The following is a 15,419-nucleotide window of genomic DNA, read 5'->3' as shown; positions in this document are numbered from 1 at the left end:
GAATAAATATTACATTTCATAGCATTGTGTGATATGTGGCACTTGGCGGAAAAAGACACCCCTTTAATCAGTCTTTCCATTACGACTAATAGCATAATACAGTTGTAGTGCAATGTATTTGTGTTGGCAATTGTAGGTGTGTGTGTGTGTGTGTGTGTGTGTGTGTGTGTGTGTGTGTGTGTGTGTGTGTGTGTGTGTGTGTGTGTGTGTGTGTGTGTGTGTGTGTGTGTGTGTGTGTATGTACAGTTAAGGTCGAAAGTTTTAGAAGTAACTTAACTTCAGTGAATTTTTAAGAAATAATTTGTATGTCTGTTATATAAAAAAAAACAGGACATTTATGTGAAATCATAAAAAAATGACTGTATGAGCGGGGACATGTATTATGTGTGCTACAGGAATAAAGGTGGGTTGATAGTACTGAATTTACCTGTTGAACAAGCTGACAAGAGATACAAGTTTCTTTTGCCTGCCATCTTCTTCCTGTCTCATAACCCCCGACCCCTGGCTTGGTCGCCCTAGAATCATAAAGTCCATCGAGCATCCCGGCGACAGAGCATGCAGGTTGTTGGAGAAGGGAGGCATGCAGCGGTCATCGTTCTCCAAAGTGACAATGGCGCTGGAGTCAGATGTGACGGTGAAGTCCAAGATGTCCTCATTGGAAATGGAGAGCTCTGTGCTCAAACTGGACGTGCTGCCCACGGAGATGTTGTCGCTGCGGTTCAAGACTCGGTGCCCCGTGGTGGCAGTTGTGGACAATCTGAGGCCCGGACTGAAAAAGCGGGTGGATTCAATGCCACTGCGTGGGCATCTGGAGGACTTGGGCACTGCACTGCTGTCAGAGGGATCATCGTCCAACGTTAGCGTTGCAGGGGAGTCTCCTCCAGTGAGCTCTGCAGGGTTGAGCTCCAGTGTTGGAATCCCAGAGTCTTGGGAACTCAAGCTGTGTCTATCCTGATCCAGGTTGGGACCGAGCTTCTGGGCCGTGCTGTGGAGCATAGAGGCTGAGGAGTGGCATGGTGTGCATTGGAAAGTGGATTCACTCAGTAGGACAGTGCTGGGTTCAGGGAGCTGCTGCTTGGAATGGTCATGAAGGTCGCTGGACTCGCTTTCGCCTTTCACGACAGACCCATTCGCCACGATTGCTCCTGCAGACACACTTTGGATTAAAAACATGTTGAGTTTCAGTAACTGCAACACAAAGGTTGTGAATAACCTTTGATTCACAGTTATGTGTCAAAAAAATTAAATAAAGCACCATGAAATAGGTCAATATTTTTGTCACTACTGACCAAGACTAAGAGACTATTTGAAGGCTGTTTTGAGTTAATGGGTAAATATTAAAATTTTCTCAATTATGAATTTTTGGTTTTCATCATCTGTAAGCTATTATCAAACTTGCAAGAAAAAAAAGGGTTGCAATATCGGAAAAGAGTGACAAAAAATGTTCAACAGTTTCATAATATAAATTTTTTTTGTAATTCATCTTAATTTACAGAGAGAAAAGTAAGTATTTGATCCCTTGCTGATTTTGCAAAACCATACAGAAACACTCAAAATGTCTCTCAATAAAATACAATATATGTTTATCAATCAATCAATCAATGTTTATTTATATAGCCCTAAATCACAAAAGTCTCAAATAACAGTTATCTAATGTTTACTTTTGCAGGATTTAAGTTATATGTCTCTCTTTGTTACAACAAGACATCTATTACAATTATGGACCATTCATGTCTTTGTTAGGGGGCAAACTTACAAAATATATAGTATATTGTTGTTTAACATAAACTGTGGGGGTCGAAACATTTACCAACAAGCCATGCCTAGTGCAATCACAAAGAATTCAGGGTTCAATTTGATTAAGTAAAAAAAAAAAAAAAAAAGTATTATAGAGTGGTACCTCGGGATTAGGACTGCAACTAACAACTAATTTGATCATCGATTAATCTGTTGATTATTACTTCGATTAATCGATTAATAATCGGATAAAAAAGACAAACTATATTTCTATCCTTTTCAGTATTTTATTGAAAAAAACAGCATACTGGCACCATACTTATTTTGATCATTGTTTCTCAGCTGTTTGTAAATGTTGCAGTTTATAAATAAAGGTTTATAAAAAAAAAAAAAAAAAAAAAAAAAGTAGCCTCTGCGCATGTGCATAGCATAAATCAGTGGTCCCCAACCTTTTTGTAACTGCGGACCGGTCAACGCTTAAAAATTTGTCCCACGGACCGGGGGGGAGGTTTTTTTGTTTTGTTTTTTGGTCATGAAAAAATACAATCATGTGCGCTTACGGACTGAAACCTGCAGACTGTATTGATCTATATTGATATATAATGTAGGAACCAGAAATATAAAAAAAAATAAATGTATTTTTATTATTTCTTGTGCGGCCCGGTACCAATCGATCCACGGACCGGTACCAGGCCGCGGCCCGGTGGTTGGGGACCACTGGCATAGATCCAACAAAGCGATGACTAAATTAATCGCCAGCTATTTTTATCATCGATTTTAATCGATTAGTTGTTGCAGCCCTACTCGGGATACGAGTTTAATTGGTGCTGTGAACAAGCTCGTACTGCGAAACAGCGTCGCCCATTAAAATTAATTTAAAATCTGTGCTGGGTCCCCACTACAGCACAATTCCAACATGTAACATGCCTTTTAAAAAGAAAAACAAACTATTGTATCAAACACAATCCAAAATAATCTACGACAAACTATTACATTAGTTTTATGAAAAAACGTAATAACAATGTACAGCATTTACCTTGGAAAGCGAACTTCTACGGTTTCTCCTTCAAGCTGCTATTTCGTCAAACTCACCATTAGCAGCTTCTCTAAATTTTCATGGATAAATGTCCGATGTTTAGATATTATTTTAACATTCTTGTTATTTACTTCTGCTTCGGTATGACGCAGACTGTCAGTGCGACGCTCAAACTGCATCGCCAACGGCTACTCACTCAGTAATGTTTTGATGATTTCTTTAATTCAATGACTATCATCTGCTTCTTCTTTCCAGCACTCACTTTCTTCATTTCAATAGTTGGAAAACAAAGTTAAGTTGATCACTAGCTATACGCTAATGCTAGCGAGTAAGACCAGGGGTTGGGTTCACTGTGGCATTCGCTACACCAATTAGCGTTGGGGAGGATCGTAATCCGAATGTTTGTCCGTAATCTAAAGCGTAACAAATGGTGAGATAGAGCGTGTAACCCAAAAAACTTGTATCTGAGTGCCTGAAATGTCAGTTTTGTGTTATCAGAAACATTTTTTCTCTTTGAGTTTTTTATAATTGTATGTTTAGAATGTGCCCTGGGTCAATAAAAACATTAGGTGAGACAAATGGCTGTACTTTGTACACTCTTGATTTCAATGAGGCGGAAATTCATCAAAATTCAGCATATTTTCTCAACGCTTTAACAAAGCCAGATTATCGCCAGAGACTTGCACATTTCTGCACCTCGTGGACTTTGTCCCAAAACACACACACACAGTAACCCTGTATCAAAATCAGTGACCACAACTTTGAAGAATGTCTGGAAAAATGCATAAATTAAAATGTCTCTTTGCGTAAGCACTTTCTAAACCATAGACTGCAGCTTAAAGGCTTACTGAAATGAAATTTTCTTATTTAAACGGGGATAGCAGGTCTATTCTATGTGTCATACTTGATCATTTCACGATATTGCCATATTTTTGCTGAAAGGATTCAGTAGAGAACATCGACGATAAAGTTCGCAACTTTTGGTCGCTGATAAAAACGCCTTGCCTGTACTGGAAGTAGCGTGACGTCACAGGTTGTGGAGCGCCTCACATCTGCACATTGTTTACAATCATGGCCACAAGCAGCAAGAGCGATTCGGACCGAGAAAGCGACGATTACTCCATAGATTGGAGCAAGGATGAAAGATTCGTATATGAGGAAAGTGAGAGTGAAGGATTAGAGGGCAGTGGAAGCGATTCAGATAGGGAAGATGCTGTGAGAGGCGGGTGGGACCTGATATTCAGCTGGGAATGACTAAAACAGTAAATAAACACAAGACATATACTTGTATATACTCTATTAGCCACAACACAACCAGGCTTATATTTAATATGCCACAAATTAATCCGCATAACAAACACCTCCCCCTCCCGTCACCAATACAACTCAAACACCCGCACAACACACTCAATCCCACAGCCCAAAGTACCGTTCACCTCCCCAAAGTTCATACAGCACATATATTTCCCCAAAGTTATGTACGTGACATGCACAAAGCAGCATGCACGTACGGGCAAGCGATCAAATGTTTGGAAGCCAAATCTGCATACTCACGGTAGCGCGTCTGCTATCCAACTCAAAGTCCTCCTGGTTGTGTTGCTGCAGCCAGCCGCTAATACACCCCTTCCCACCAACAGCTTTCTTCTTTGCTGTCTTCATGGTTCATTAAACAAATTGCAAAAGATTCACCAACACAGATGTCCAGAATACTGTGGAATTTTGCGATGAAAACAGACGACTTAATAGCTGGCCACAATGGTGTCCCAATATGACCGCACAATCCGTGACGTCGCGCGCAAACATCATACCGAGACGTTTTCAGCAGAATATTTCGCGGGAAATTTAAAATTGACTTTACTAATCTAACCCGGCCGTATTGGCATGTGTTGCAATGTTAAGATTTCATCATTGATATATAAACTATCAGACTGCGTGGTTGGTAGTAGTGGGTTTCAGTAGGCCTTTAAGCCAGGGGTGTTCAAACTTTTTTCCCTGACGGCCGCATACTGAAAAGTGAAATCAATCTATCATCAATTAATGTTTATTTATACAGCCCTAAATCACAAGTGTCTCAAAAGGCTGCACAAGCCACAACGACATCCTCGGTACAGAGCCCACACTGAAATATTGTGAGGGGCCACTTGGATACACTTTGTTCATTAAATATGCTAAAACCAATTAAATGTACATAAGACTATGCAAAGCTACTAGAAGAAAAGTGTCCAGGGATGTATTTCCTGAGTTTATAAACATAATATGAATTTTTTTAAATGAAAAAAGATTTTGTGGCGATAAAAAATATCGATGTTATCATAGTAGTATCGACTAGATACGCTATTGTACTTGGTATCATTACAGTGGATGTTAGGTGTAGATCCACCCATGGCATTTGTTTACATTCAGGGGTGCTAGCTTGCTGTTAGCGGTTACCTATCGTATGCTCCTACGGTGTGTAGTGAAGCATGTTTAGCTATTCCTCGTCCTGCAGGGATGATACTTGTAAGAAACATACTTTATTTGTCAGAGGATTAGTGATTTAGAAATAGCTAAAACACTGCCGACTGCGGAATGACGTTCGCTTCTAGCTAGCTAGTCATGTCTTAAAAGCACCTCTACAGCATTATTTGCACTTTATACTGTTCACTTTTTTACTGTTCAATGATGCCATTTCTGTTTGTCATGTATAATTTTGTCTATTTTGTGTTTATCCTTGAATAAATGATAAATGGGTTATACTTGTATAGCGCTTTTCTACCTTCAAGGTACTCAAAGCGCTTTGACAGTATTTCCACATTCACCCATTCACACACACATTCACACACTGATGGCGGGAGCTGCCATGCAAGGCGCTAACCAGCACCCATCAGGAGCAAGGGTGAAGTGTCTTGCCCAAGGACACAACGGACGTGACTAGGATGGTAGAAGGTGGGGATTGAACCCCAGTATCAAACAACACTCCGATTGCTGGCACGGCCACTCTACCAACTTCGCCACGCCGCCCCATAAACCGGTCAGTTTCTTGTTACCAACCATTGTGTATTATTCAAACTCACCTAATTCAGCTGGCTAGTTGTTATCAAGAGTACTAAAACCCTTTTCAACATGAATCTGACAACTAAGTAGGCTAAAAAACTTGAATACATGCTCGGATAGGCCAGTATCGGCCAGTATCGGTATCGGATCGGAAGTGCAAAAACAACATCGGTATCGGATCGGAAGTGCAAAAACCTGGATCGGGACATCCATACCCCGGACACACTATATTGCTTCCCTAAGTAGCAAGCTGCCACTACATCAACCCAAACATTAGACAAATTGGTCAAATCAGTGATACATTTGACAGCTGTCGTTACAAACATACAGAAGACACCACGAAGATCCTAAAAAAGACATTAATCCATCCATTCTCTAACGGTTGTCCCTATCGGGAGTGCGGGGGGACTGGAGCCTATCCCAGCTGCATTCGGGCGGAAGGCAGGGTCAACACAAATAGGCAACCATTAACACTCACATTCAGACAATAGGGCCAATTTAGTGTTGACAATTAAGAGTCGGAAATCAGCCTGTCAGGTGCATGTCTTTAGAGGTGGGAGGGAACCCACGCAGTCAAACTCGACGCAGAAAGACACCAAGAGCGAGAATCAAACTTTTTCGCTGAGTCATTTCATTTGAGTTATTTGTAGAAACAAGTTCAACAGTTCTTGCCCGGAAAAGGGTGGAGTGCCATCTTCTGGTTGGGGAAGAGATCTTGCCCCAAGTAGAGGAGTTAAAGTACCTTGGAGTCTTGTATACGAGTGAGGGAAGAGTGGATCGTGAGATCGACAGGCGGATCGGTGCAGCGTCTTCAGTGATGCAGACACTGTATGGATCTGTTGTTGTAAAGAAGGAGCTGAGCCAAGCAAGCTCTCAATTTACCAGTCGACCTATGTTCCCATCCTCACCTATGGTCATGAGGTTTGGGTTATGACCAAAAGGACAAGATCACGGGTACAAGCGGCCAAAATGAGTTTCCTCAAAGTAAAACCGCTGCTCCTCCACATCGAGAGGAGCCAGATGAGGTGGGTCGGGCATCTGGTCAGGATGCCACCAGGATGCCTCCCTGGGGAGGTGTTTAGGACACGTCCGACCGGTAGGAGGCCACGGGGACGACCCAAGACACGTTGAGAAGACTATGTCTACCGGCTGGCCTGGGAACGCCTCGGGATCCCCCGGGAGGAGCTGGACGAAGTGGCTGGGGAGAGGGAAGTCTAGGCTTCTCTGCTTAGGCTGCTTCCCACGTGACCCGACCTCAGATAAGCGTAATAACATGGATTGATGGATGGACGGAAGCTCGACAGTTGAAAGGGCATAGGTCATTCATGCATTCATTGAAACAAACAATATACAAAATAAATCTTGAAACAATTTTTTTTTTTAAACTACCCAGAACTTTCCACAATGGTATTGAAGACGTCGCTGCCATTCCCGTCCGTGGAGGGTAAATACACATTGTACATGTCACCCACACACATAATACGCTATTCTCATCTTGTGTCTGGAAAACCGATTCAGATGGATACGTGATATTCATTTGTGCTTTTCTTTTAGTAAATAACAAGAGCATTATATTAGATTTCTATGTGTCCAATCACACCTGTAGTCCTCTATGTTGGTCCAAATCATGTTTGAAAAAGTTACTTGGTCACTTTAGTGCGTTCTATTTTGGATTCACGCTTGTATTTGTGTCAAAAGACTAAATCAGGGGTCAGGAACCTTTTTGGCTGAGAGAGCCATGAAAGCCAAATATTTTAAAATGTATTTCCGTGAGAGCCATATAATATTTTTTAACACTGAATACAACTAGGTTGATTGGCAACACTAAATTGGCCCTAGTGTGTGAATGTGAGTGTGATTGTTGTCTGTCGGTCTGTGTTGGCCCTGTGATGAGATGGCGATTTGTCCAGGGTGTACCCCGCATCCCCCGGAACCCCAAAAGGGACAAGCGGCAGAAAATGGATGGATGGATGGATGAATACAACTAAATGCCTGCATTTTTAAGTAAGACCAACATTTTTAGACTATAATAAGTCTCTTATTATTTTTAATAACATTGTTATTCTGAAGCTAACCAATAATAAATAAAATACTTCTTAACATTAACGCGACTTCTTGAACAGGTGCGGTAGAAAACGGATGAATGGATTAAAATGCATGAGAATGTTTTATATTTTGAACGTTATTTTTAACACTGAATCACCAGCGGAATTATTCATTACTTATCGTGTTAAGCAATGTCAGCTAAGATTTATCTGAGAGCCAGATGCAGTCATCAAAAGAGCCACAGGTTCCCTACCCCTGGACTAAATAATGCTCACAGTTAATCCATCCATCCATCTTCCATTGCTTTTACAGTTAATCCATCCATCCATTTTTCACCGCTTTAACAGTTAATGACAAGCAAAAAGTCCTGCGTTAATTGTCCGACGTCCAAAACAGCATGGCGTCTTTAAAATTGTAGGACTTTTCTTTCTATGGCAATTTTTTTTTACCACATGAGATTTAACAAATCGCACATACATAAAGACTTAAAAAAGGTTCCTGGAGATGGCATTTGTAACGACTTCAACAAATGATAAACAGCCTCTTTGTTGAAGAGACGGATGTTTTACAGCCTTTACACTTCTGGGCTCACATTAAAGCAGGGGTGTCAAACGTGCGGCCCGTGGGCCGGATCAGGCCCGGGAAACAGGTTTTATCCGGCCCGCGGGATGAGTTTGTTAAGTATAAAAATTAACCTGACATTTTTGAATGAAAGAAACAGCTGTTCTAAATGTGTCCACTGGATGTCGCAACAGCAGATCTTTGTATATGATGCTCCATATGTACAAAATAAACCACATGATGTTAGTACATCAGTCAAGGAAAATTATCAAACTACATAAATCTGGACTCCCCAGGAACCTACGCTAGGATCCTGTTTGTGGACTTCAGCTCTGCCTTCAACACCATCCTCCCTGGACTGCTACGAGACAAGCTCTACCAGCTCAGCGTGCCCGACTCCCTCTGCAGTTGGATCAATGACTTCCTGACAGACCAAAGACAGCACGTGCGGCTGGGGGAGATTGTCTCGGACAATCGAACCACGAACACTGGTACTCCTCAGGGCTGTGTACTCTCCCCCTGGCTCTTCTCCCTGTATACAAACTGCTGCACCTCGAGTCACCAGTCCGTAAAACTGCTCAAGTTTGCGGATGACACCACCCCCATCGGGCTCATCTCGGATGGCAATGAGTCCGCCTACAGTAGAGAGGTGGACCGGCTGGCGTCCTGGTGCAGCCTCAACAACCTGGAGCTGAACGCCCAGAAAACAGTGGAGATGATCATGGACTTCAGGAAAGTCACAGCCCCACCATCCCCCCTTACCCTGATTGACTCTCCCACCCCCGTCTCCATTGTGGACTCCTTCCGTTTTTTGGGCACTACCATCACCCAAGACCTCAAGTGGGAGCCGACCATCAGCTCCCTCATCAAGAAGGCCCAGCAGAGGATGTACTTCCTGCGGCAGCTGAGGAAACTTAAGGTGCCGACCGAGATGCTGGTGCAGTTTTACTCAGCCATCATCGAGTCCATCCTGACCACCTCCATCACCGTGTGGTTCCCCGGCACCACAGTCCAGGATAAGCATAGACTGCAGCGCATCGTACATGCTGCTGAAAAGGTGATTGGCTGCAAGCTCCCATCCCTCCAGGACTTGTTCTCCTCCAGGACCAGGAGGCGTGTGGGTCGGATCACAGCTGACTCTTCTCACCCTGGACACACACTATTCTCCCCTCTCCCCTCAGGCAGGAGACTATGCTCTATCCAGACACACACCTCCCGCCACCTGAACAGTTTTTTCCCCTTGGCCATCAGGCACATGAACAATAACTCCTAACAGTAGCTCCATGAATTCCTTGAATTCCTTCTAAGTCTATAACAAGATCTGATAGCTCAGCTACAGCTCTTTTTATTACCTAATATGTGTTGTATGTGTTTTATGTTGCACGATTGCACCAAGAAAAATTCCTAGTTTGTGAACCCGTTCTCAAACAATGGCAATAAAACTATTCTGATTCTGATTCTGAAAATAACATACTCTAATTTGATTTTGATATCATTAGTTTTATCTTGATAGATTGAAAATTAACACTAATGAGTTGACTGGTGAACATTATCACATAATTTGTTCAGAAAATATAAATAACAACAAAGATAGAATACTATCAACCGCAACATTCAACTGTAAAAAAAAAAAAAAACAACATTCTGATTTGTACAATTTCAGAATGTGCTTGTTCTATTTGTAAACAAAGAAAACAATCTGAAGTTGTCTTTATTTTTAAGTTATTGTGCCGTGATGTTACCAGTCCAGCACACTTGGCAGTACATTTTTCTCTATGTGGTCCCCGATATAAAATGAGTTTGACACCCCTGCATTAAAGCCTTATTTTTGCAAGATTTTCACTCAGCTTTGTGTTGGGTGTTGCTAGGCATCGCCTGACATCATACGTGGTGTTTTAGTGTCGTTTACGTTTTGTTCTCACTTGCCTTACCCGAGACCCATTACTCAGGTGGTCTTGGTCGCCCTGTTTGGTCTGGTTCCTTCGGTCCTGGACTTGAACACTTGACCAAATGAACCGTATAGACATAAATGCATTAAATAAATAGAAAAAATAACCGCACAATCAGAGAAAACGGTTCAAAAATGACATTTGCTTGTGACAAATCCTGTAGATTGCCCCACTGTAATGTTTGGACTGTATGTACACAATAACAGGACATTTTGCCATCACATTAGTTGTTCAAGAGTAAGACTTTCACAGATTTCAATAAAGTTTTTTTTTTTTAAGTGTTGTCAGTAAACAGACAAGTGCAAGTGTGGCGTGATGAATGAACCTACCACAGTGGCTCTCTGCTCGGCTCTGCTCGCCGTGGGTCCGGTCCTCCATGGCCCCCGCTCGGTGCTACAGGTGGCGGCAAGGTGTCGGTGGGCTGCGGTGGTCCATGATGATGCGGCACGACTATCTACTACCTCTTCGACGCAACTCGGTGTGCACAAACATGACCGCGGTGAGGTCATTTGACATAAAGGGATCGAACGCCACTTTGAAGCGGACTCACCGGCTAAACAAGTGCACCAACGCTTCCTCAACTTTTTTTTAACGAAATAGGTTGGACATCTTTTTAAACACTATTCGACATTTTTTCGCTATTACAGCAACACAAACAACCCCCCTGTCGAGCGGCGAATTAAGTTAAGCAAACAAGTTTGGTCGCCTTAGTTGACGCCTCGTACCTGTCTGGGTATTTCCGCCGCCATTTTAAAACACAAACTTGCACACGAGTGTAATCGAGCCCCGAGCGTCGTTGCCGGATGGATTCACCTGTCCGTAGCCCAAGGCATGACCAATCGACCTCGCCAACTGCACTACTGCGCTGTTAAAGGAATTGATTTCCAAGCTACAATATTAAAGCTTTGAGTCCTTTAAACATATTTTAGATCAATAGTTTTTGACTGCAATTCACTTTAGAGTGCCTTTCAAGACAATGACATGAATTCTAACGGTACATAAATGTACTTGAACGTATAGGAAGCAATTTTGTTGTGACAAAGGACGTGCGATATGTACATTGACAAAAAGCACGTTCAACCAGACAAAGTAATAATCCGTATCATCCTGCCCTCTAGTGTTATAATGTTGGGTCCAGAATTCGGATTTGGTCGATACCACGTTGTAAAATCGATATTTTAAGGTGTTTATTTCCACATATGTTATGCCGTACCATACCATGCCAACTTTATTTATGAAGCCCTTTAAAAACAACCGCAGTTGAAGAATAAAGGGCTGTACACCACAAAGAAATACAGGCAAAGGACAGACAAAAAAATAAAATTTAAACAGAGGTAAAATGCACACATACACACACACACACACACACACACACACGTGTGTATGTGTATATATATATATATATATATATATATATATATATATATATATATATATATATATATATATATATATATATATATATATATATATATATATATATATATATATATATACAAACCCCGTTTCCATATGAGTTGGGAAATTGTGTTAGATGTAAATATAAACGGAATACAATGATTTGCAAATCCTTTTCAACCCATATTCAATTGAATGCACTACAAAGACAAGATATTTGATGTTCAAACTCATAAACTTTATTTTTTTTTTGCAAATAATAATCAACTTAGAATTTCATGGCTGCAACACGTACCAAAGTAGTTGGGAAAGGGCATGTTCACCACTGTGTCACATAGGCCTTTCCTTTTAACAACACTCAGTAAACGTTTGGGAACTGAGGAGACACATTTTTTAAGCTTCTCAGGTGGAATTCTTTCCCATTCTTGCTTGATGTACAGCTTAAGTTGTTCAACAGTCCGGGGGTCTCCGTTGTGGTATTTTAGGCTTCATAATGCGCCACACATTTTCAATGGGAGTCGGGTCTGGACTACAGGCAGGCCAGTCTAGTACCCGCACTCTTTTACTATGAAGCCATGTTGATGTAACACGTGGCTTGGCATTGTCTTGCTGAAATAAGCAGGGGCGTCCATGGTAACGTTGCTTGGATGGCAACATATGTTGCTCCAAAACCTGTAAGTACCTTTCAGCATTAATGGCGCCTTCACAGATGTATAATTTACCCATGTCTTGGGCACTAATACACCCCCATACCATCACAGATGCTGGCTTTTCAACTTTGCGCCGGATGGTTCTTTTCCTCTTTGTTTCGGAGGACACGACGTCCACAGTTTCCAAAAACAATTTGAAATATGGACTCGTCAGACCACAGAACACTTTTCCACTTTGTATCAGTCCATCTTAGATGAGCTCAGGCCCAGCAAAGCCGACGGCGTTTCTGGGTGTTGTTGATAAACGGTTTTCGCCTTGCATAGGAGAGTTTTAAGTTGCACTTACAGATGTAGCGACCAACTGTAGTTACTGACTGTATCATGAATCAATTTAAGTGGACCCCGATTTAAACAAGTTAAAAATTATTCGGGTGTTACCATTTAGTGGTCAATTGTACGGAATATGTACTTCACTGTGCAATCTACTAATAAAAGTTCCAATCAATCAATCAATGACAGTGGGTTTCTGAAGTGTTCCTGAGCCCATGTGGTGATATCCTTTACACACTGATGTCGCTTGTTGATGCAGTACAGCCTGAGGGATCGAAGGTCACGGGCTTAGCTGCTTACGTGCAGTGATTTCTCAAGATTCTCTGAACCCTTTGATGATATTACGGACCGTAGATGGTGAAATCCCTAAATTCCCTGCAAAAGCTGGTTGAGAAAGGTTTTTCTTAAACTGTTCAACAATTTGCTCACGCATTTGTTGACAAAGAGGTGACCCTCGCCCCATCCTTGTTTGTGAATGACTGAGCATTTCATGGAATCTACTTTTATACCCAATCATGGCACCCACCTGTTCCCAATTTGCCTGTTCACCTGTGGGATGTTCCAAATAAGTGTTTGATGAGCATTCCTCAACTTTATCAGTATTTATTGCCACCTTTCTCAACTTCTTTGTCACGTGTTGCTGGCATCAAATTCTAAAGTCAATGATTATTTGCAAAAAAAAAAAGTTTATCAGTTTGAACATCAAATATGTTGTCTTTGTAGCATATTCAACTGAAAATGATTTGCAAATCATTGTATTCCGTTTATATTTACATCTAACACAATTTCCCAACTCATATGGAAACGGGGTTTGTATACCATATATATATATATATATATATATATATATATATATATATATATATATATATATATATATATATATATATATATATATATATATATATATATATATATATATATATACCATATGGTATACAAACCCCGTTTCCATATGAGTTGGGAAATTGTGTTAGATGTAAATATAAACGGAATACAATGATTTGCAAATCCTTTTCAACCCATATTCAGTTGAATGCACTACAAAGACAAGATATTTGATGTTCAATTGAATTTGAATTTGCACCTGGCTCGCTGACAACAAGCTATCCATACACTTGGGTAAAACGGAATCCATCCTATTTGGGTCCCACATAAACCTTAAGAAAGTCAATGACTTCACTATAAAAGTGGGTGACATTGTTATCACCAGGAAGGATGAGGTCACCTACCTAGGTTTCATTCTAGAGGCTAATCTTTCCTGTGATAAAATGGCAACCAAGGTAATCAAAAAGGTCAACCAACGAACGAGATTTCTCTATAGAATCTCCTCTCTGGTCAACAAAAGAACCATGAAGATTCTGGCGGGAACTCTCGTTCAACCCTTTTTCGATTACGCATGCATCTCCAAAACCCTCAAATCTAGACTCCAAACATCCCAGAACAAGCTAGTCAGGTTACTTTTAGACCTCCACCCCAGATCACACCTCACCCCAACCCACTTCTCCAAAGTGGGCTGGCTCAGGGTGGAGGACGGAGTAAAACAACTTGCACTGAGCCTAGTCTATAAAATCCGCTACACCTCCCTGATACCGAAGTACATGTCAAACTACTTCCTTAACGTAAATGACCGCCATAACCCCAACACCAGGGGGAGCTCCACTAACCAAGTTAAACCCAGATTCTGATCCAACAAAGGTCTTAACTCATTCTCTTTCTATGCCACATCAATGTGGAATGCGCTCCAACAGGTATAAAAGAAAGGGCATCTCTATCCTCCTTCAAAACCGCAATAAAAGTACACCTCCAGGCAGCTACAACCCAAAAATTATTCGGGTGTTACCATTTAGTGGTCAATTGTAAGGAATATGTACTTCACTGTGCAATCTACTAATAAAAGTTCCAATCAATCAATCAATGACAGTGGGTTTCTGAAGTGTTCCTGAGCCCATGTGGTGATATCCTTTACACACTGATGTCGCTTGTTGATGCAGTACAGCCTGAGGGATCGAAGGTCACGGGCTTAGCTGCTTACGTGCAGTGATTTCTCAAGATTCTCTGAACCCTTTGATGATATTACGGACCGTAGATGGTGAAATCCCTAAATTCCCTGCAATAGCTGGTTGAGAAAGGTTTTTCTTAAACTGTTCAACAATTTGCTCACGCATTTGTTGACAAAGTGGTGACCCTCGCCCCATCCTTGTTTGTGAATGACTGAGCATTTCATGGAATCTACTTTTATACCCAATCATGGCACCCACCTGTTCCCAATTTGCCTGTTCACCTGTGGGATGTTCCAAATAAGTGTTTGATGAGCATTCCTCAACTTTATCAGTATTTATTGCCACCTTTCTCAACTTCTTTGTCACGTGTTGCTGGCATCAAATTCTACAGTTAATGATTATTTGCAAAAAAAAAAGTTTATCAGTTTGAACATCAAATATGTTGTCTTTGTAGCATATTCAACTGAAAATGATTTGCAAATCATTGTATTCCATTTATATTTACATCTAACACAATTTCCCAACTCATATGGAAACGGGGTTTGTATATGGTATATATATATATATATATATATATATATATATATATATATATATATATATATATATATATATATATATATATGGTATACAAACCCCGTTTCCATATGAGTTGGGAAATTGTGTTAGATGTAAA

At 41.1% G+C, this 15,419-nt stretch overlaps 1 protein-coding gene across 2 annotated transcripts in view; it reads right to left on the bottom strand.

Moving 5' to 3' along the window:
• Nucleotides 1-11,215, bottom strand: part of tbc1d14 (TBC1 domain family, member 14) — a 44,460-nt gene extending 33,245 nt beyond the window's left edge. Inside the window, exons 1-2 of one of the 2 annotated variants that reach the window (XM_062066080.1) lie at nucleotides 10,692-11,215; nucleotides 428-1,156 (exon numbers count right to left, since the gene is read on the bottom strand). In XM_062066080.1, the coding sequence (XP_061922064.1) occupies nucleotides 428-996 (569 nt within the window). In that variant the 5' untranslated portion in view covers nucleotides 997-1,156; nucleotides 10,692-11,215. The remainder of the gene's footprint in view (nucleotides 1-427; nucleotides 1,157-10,691) is intronic. The other variant, XM_062066079.1, reaches the window with a different exon arrangement.
• Nucleotides 11,216-15,419: the final 4,204 nt, after the last annotated feature.

This window comes from Entelurus aequoreus, linkage group LG12 (genome assembly GCF_033978785.1).
Source record: "Entelurus aequoreus isolate RoL-2023_Sb linkage group LG12, RoL_Eaeq_v1.1, whole genome shotgun sequence".
NCBI classification, from domain to species: domain Eukaryota; kingdom Metazoa; phylum Chordata; class Actinopteri; order Syngnathiformes; family Syngnathidae; genus Entelurus; species Entelurus aequoreus.
This window is presented reverse-complemented; position numbering and strand designations above follow the sequence as displayed.